The 2524-nt window shown below is 31.5% G+C and overlaps 1 protein-coding gene across 1 annotated transcript; it reads left to right on the top strand.

The window, feature by feature from the left end:
• Positions 1-468: 468 nt before the first annotated feature.
• LOC145610196 (transcription repressor OFP1-like) lies at positions 469-1771 on the top strand. The gene has a single exon (XM_081665480.1). It carries the CDS (start codon positions 601-603, stop codon positions 1582-1584), a length of 984 nt encoding a protein of 327 aa, XP_081521606.1. The 5' UTR covers positions 469-600; the 3' UTR covers positions 1585-1771.
• The last annotated feature ends 753 nt before the right edge of the window (positions 1772-2524 follow it).

The following is a 2524-nucleotide window of genomic DNA, read 5'->3' as shown; positions in this document are numbered from 1 at the left end:
TTATGGTAACTAAAAGAATTATGATCAAACCTTGACCTTACAATTTTTATTGGCTCAATAGTTTCTATTCAAACATTAACATATTTAGGTAAATTTTGATTAAGTGTATGGTTTTTGTACATGTTAAATTGTTAATCTTACAAATCTAGATTCACCTTACTTCACAAAAATGGCAAAAATTTAAGACGAGAAAAGGGTAATGGTTATTTTTAGCTATTATAACCAAATAAAGATACAAACAAATAGAAAGTGGTCAAAATGAAACACAAAAAAATTAAATAAAATCTATACAAACAAAACTTTATATTATACACACACACTTTCTAAAATCCACGAAAATCATGCACCCACCTCACCCTCTTCTTCTTCTTCCCTCACTCCTACATTGTGCCACTTTTTTCAACCATTGTGGACCCCCAAAATATACTCTCCCTCCCTTCTATTTAATTTCAAAAACCCACCTTTCTTCTACCCATTTTCCCCCACTCTTTACTTTTCTTTAACCCCTTTCTCAACCCCACTAAAAACAGAGCACCCAAAATCAAAAACAGAGTACCCAAAAAACAGAGGAAAACAGAGTTTACAAAAACAGAGGAAATTATGGGTAATCAGAAATTTAAGCTATCAGATATGATCCCAAATGCTTGGTTCAACAAAATGAAAGAAAACTCTACAAAAACTACAAAATCTCAACCCACAAAGCATAAAAAAGGCCACCTCCTCCCGCCACCGGTGTCGGCTTCTACCATCAAAACCACCATTGATCCGTCGAAGGTTTCGAACCCTGAAACTCAATGCCAACCTAGAAAATCATACCACATCACAAGAGAGCTCAATTTCAACAATACCCCACCTCAAGAACTAGACTTTCTTCCTAATACTCCTCCAAGAAAATCAAAATCATCTTCAAAATCAAGAAAATCAAGCAGAAGAACAAATTCAATATCCTCTAGTAGCTGTAAATCAACAGTTACTTATCAATCATTTCGTTCTAAATCAAATTCTCCATCTTCTCCTCCCCTGTTTGAAGATACTCTGCTCAAAACAGAGCATAAAACAGGGGATTACGATATCGTAATCGATGTCGATAAAAACTCTTTATTCAATGAAATTACCACATTTGATTTCAAACTTCCTCCAATTATCACCAAACATGAAGTAAAACCCATAAATCCAAACGAAAAACAAAATTTGATTACTACTCCGGCTTCGAAAGAACAGAGGATCAATACTCCTACAAAGAGACTTCCATTAGAAAGAGGAGTAAGATTGAAGATAAATTCTCCAAGAATAATGGGAAGAAAACAGGGGCAAAATGGTAATTATTCAAGTGGAAGAAAGAGCACAAGTTCAAAGAAGAGAAGAAGTATTTCAGAGAGTTTTGCAGTGGTAAAATCCTCATTTGATCCTCAAAGAGATTTCAAAGAATCAATGGTGGAAATGATTGTGCAAAATAATCTAAAAGCTTCAAAAGATTTGGAAGATTTATTAGCTTGTTATCTTTCTCTTAATTCAGATGAGTATCATGAAGTTATTATTAAGGTTTTTAAGCAAATTTGGTTTGATTTAAGGCACCAAAAATAATTTTGTGTAGAAAGAAATAGTTTAATTATCAAGTTTAATTTAATTATATTTAATTATTAGTAAAAATCATGGTATAGTTCACTAGTAGAGTAGTTGGAGTAAGAAATTATTGTATGTATGTATGATATTTTTGTCCATTACTATTAATTAGCTTTTGATATAATAATACAAAAGCTCTAATTGTTTATTTAGTTTTTCATTAGCAAGAACAGTTTGTTACTACAATATCAAGTTTTTTAATCATGGAATTTCTTTAATCTAGATTCCATGCATTGAAATTAGAAAAATATTTTTGTTGTGATAAGGTTAGTTAAGGTCTTATATAATTGTGCATGGAGGACACTATAGATTACTATGGCATATTTATTTTATTGTAGGTTGTTATGGTAAGGTTCTACTTGTTCCAAATTGCATTTAAATTGGAAATAATATGTAAAAAAACATATAAAGCCGTCAAAATAGAGGGAAAGATTCTTAATTATCATAGCGAGAAACATCTCATTCTTTTACCTTTGTGCCAAAAAATGGCGCTTTCTAGCTCATCAGAGACTTATGTCATTTTTAGTTACGATTGAATTTAGAGCACCAACAATTGGGACCCAAAAACCCAATTCAAATCGCAAATTCTAGTTGGTTAAACCTTGTTAAAGAAAAATACATTTATCACTCCCTATGTTGAGTATTGCACAACCTTACTTTTTTTTGTTTTGTTTTGCATACTCATACTACTTAGGGCTTATTCTGATTTACCGAACTGAGCTGAATTGAAATGAACTGAACTAAATGAACTGCACTGGATATTTTATAAGAGAAAGAAATTAGGAACTGAACTGAATTGATTGGAGCCAAACTGAAAATAAGTTGAAAAGAACATGCCTTTAGTAAATGTTGTATTAGGGTTTACCAAAGTAAATAAGAGGATAATTGTATAATTGAAGGT

The sequence above is a fragment of the Chenopodium album genome, chromosome 3, assembly GCF_948465745.1.
Source record: "Chenopodium album chromosome 3, dcCheAlbu1.1, whole genome shotgun sequence".
Classification (NCBI taxonomy): Eukaryota; Viridiplantae; Streptophyta; class Magnoliopsida; order Caryophyllales; family Amaranthaceae; genus Chenopodium; species Chenopodium album.
The sequence above is the reverse complement of the archived record's forward strand: the minus strand, read 5'-3'. Positions and strand labels throughout refer to the sequence as shown.

What these genes read in the sequence shown, in the direction of transcription:
- LOC145610196 (XM_081665480.1), top strand. Translation starts at nt 601, where the DNA reads ATGGGTAATCAGAAATTTAAGCTATCAGATATGATCCCAAATGCTTGG.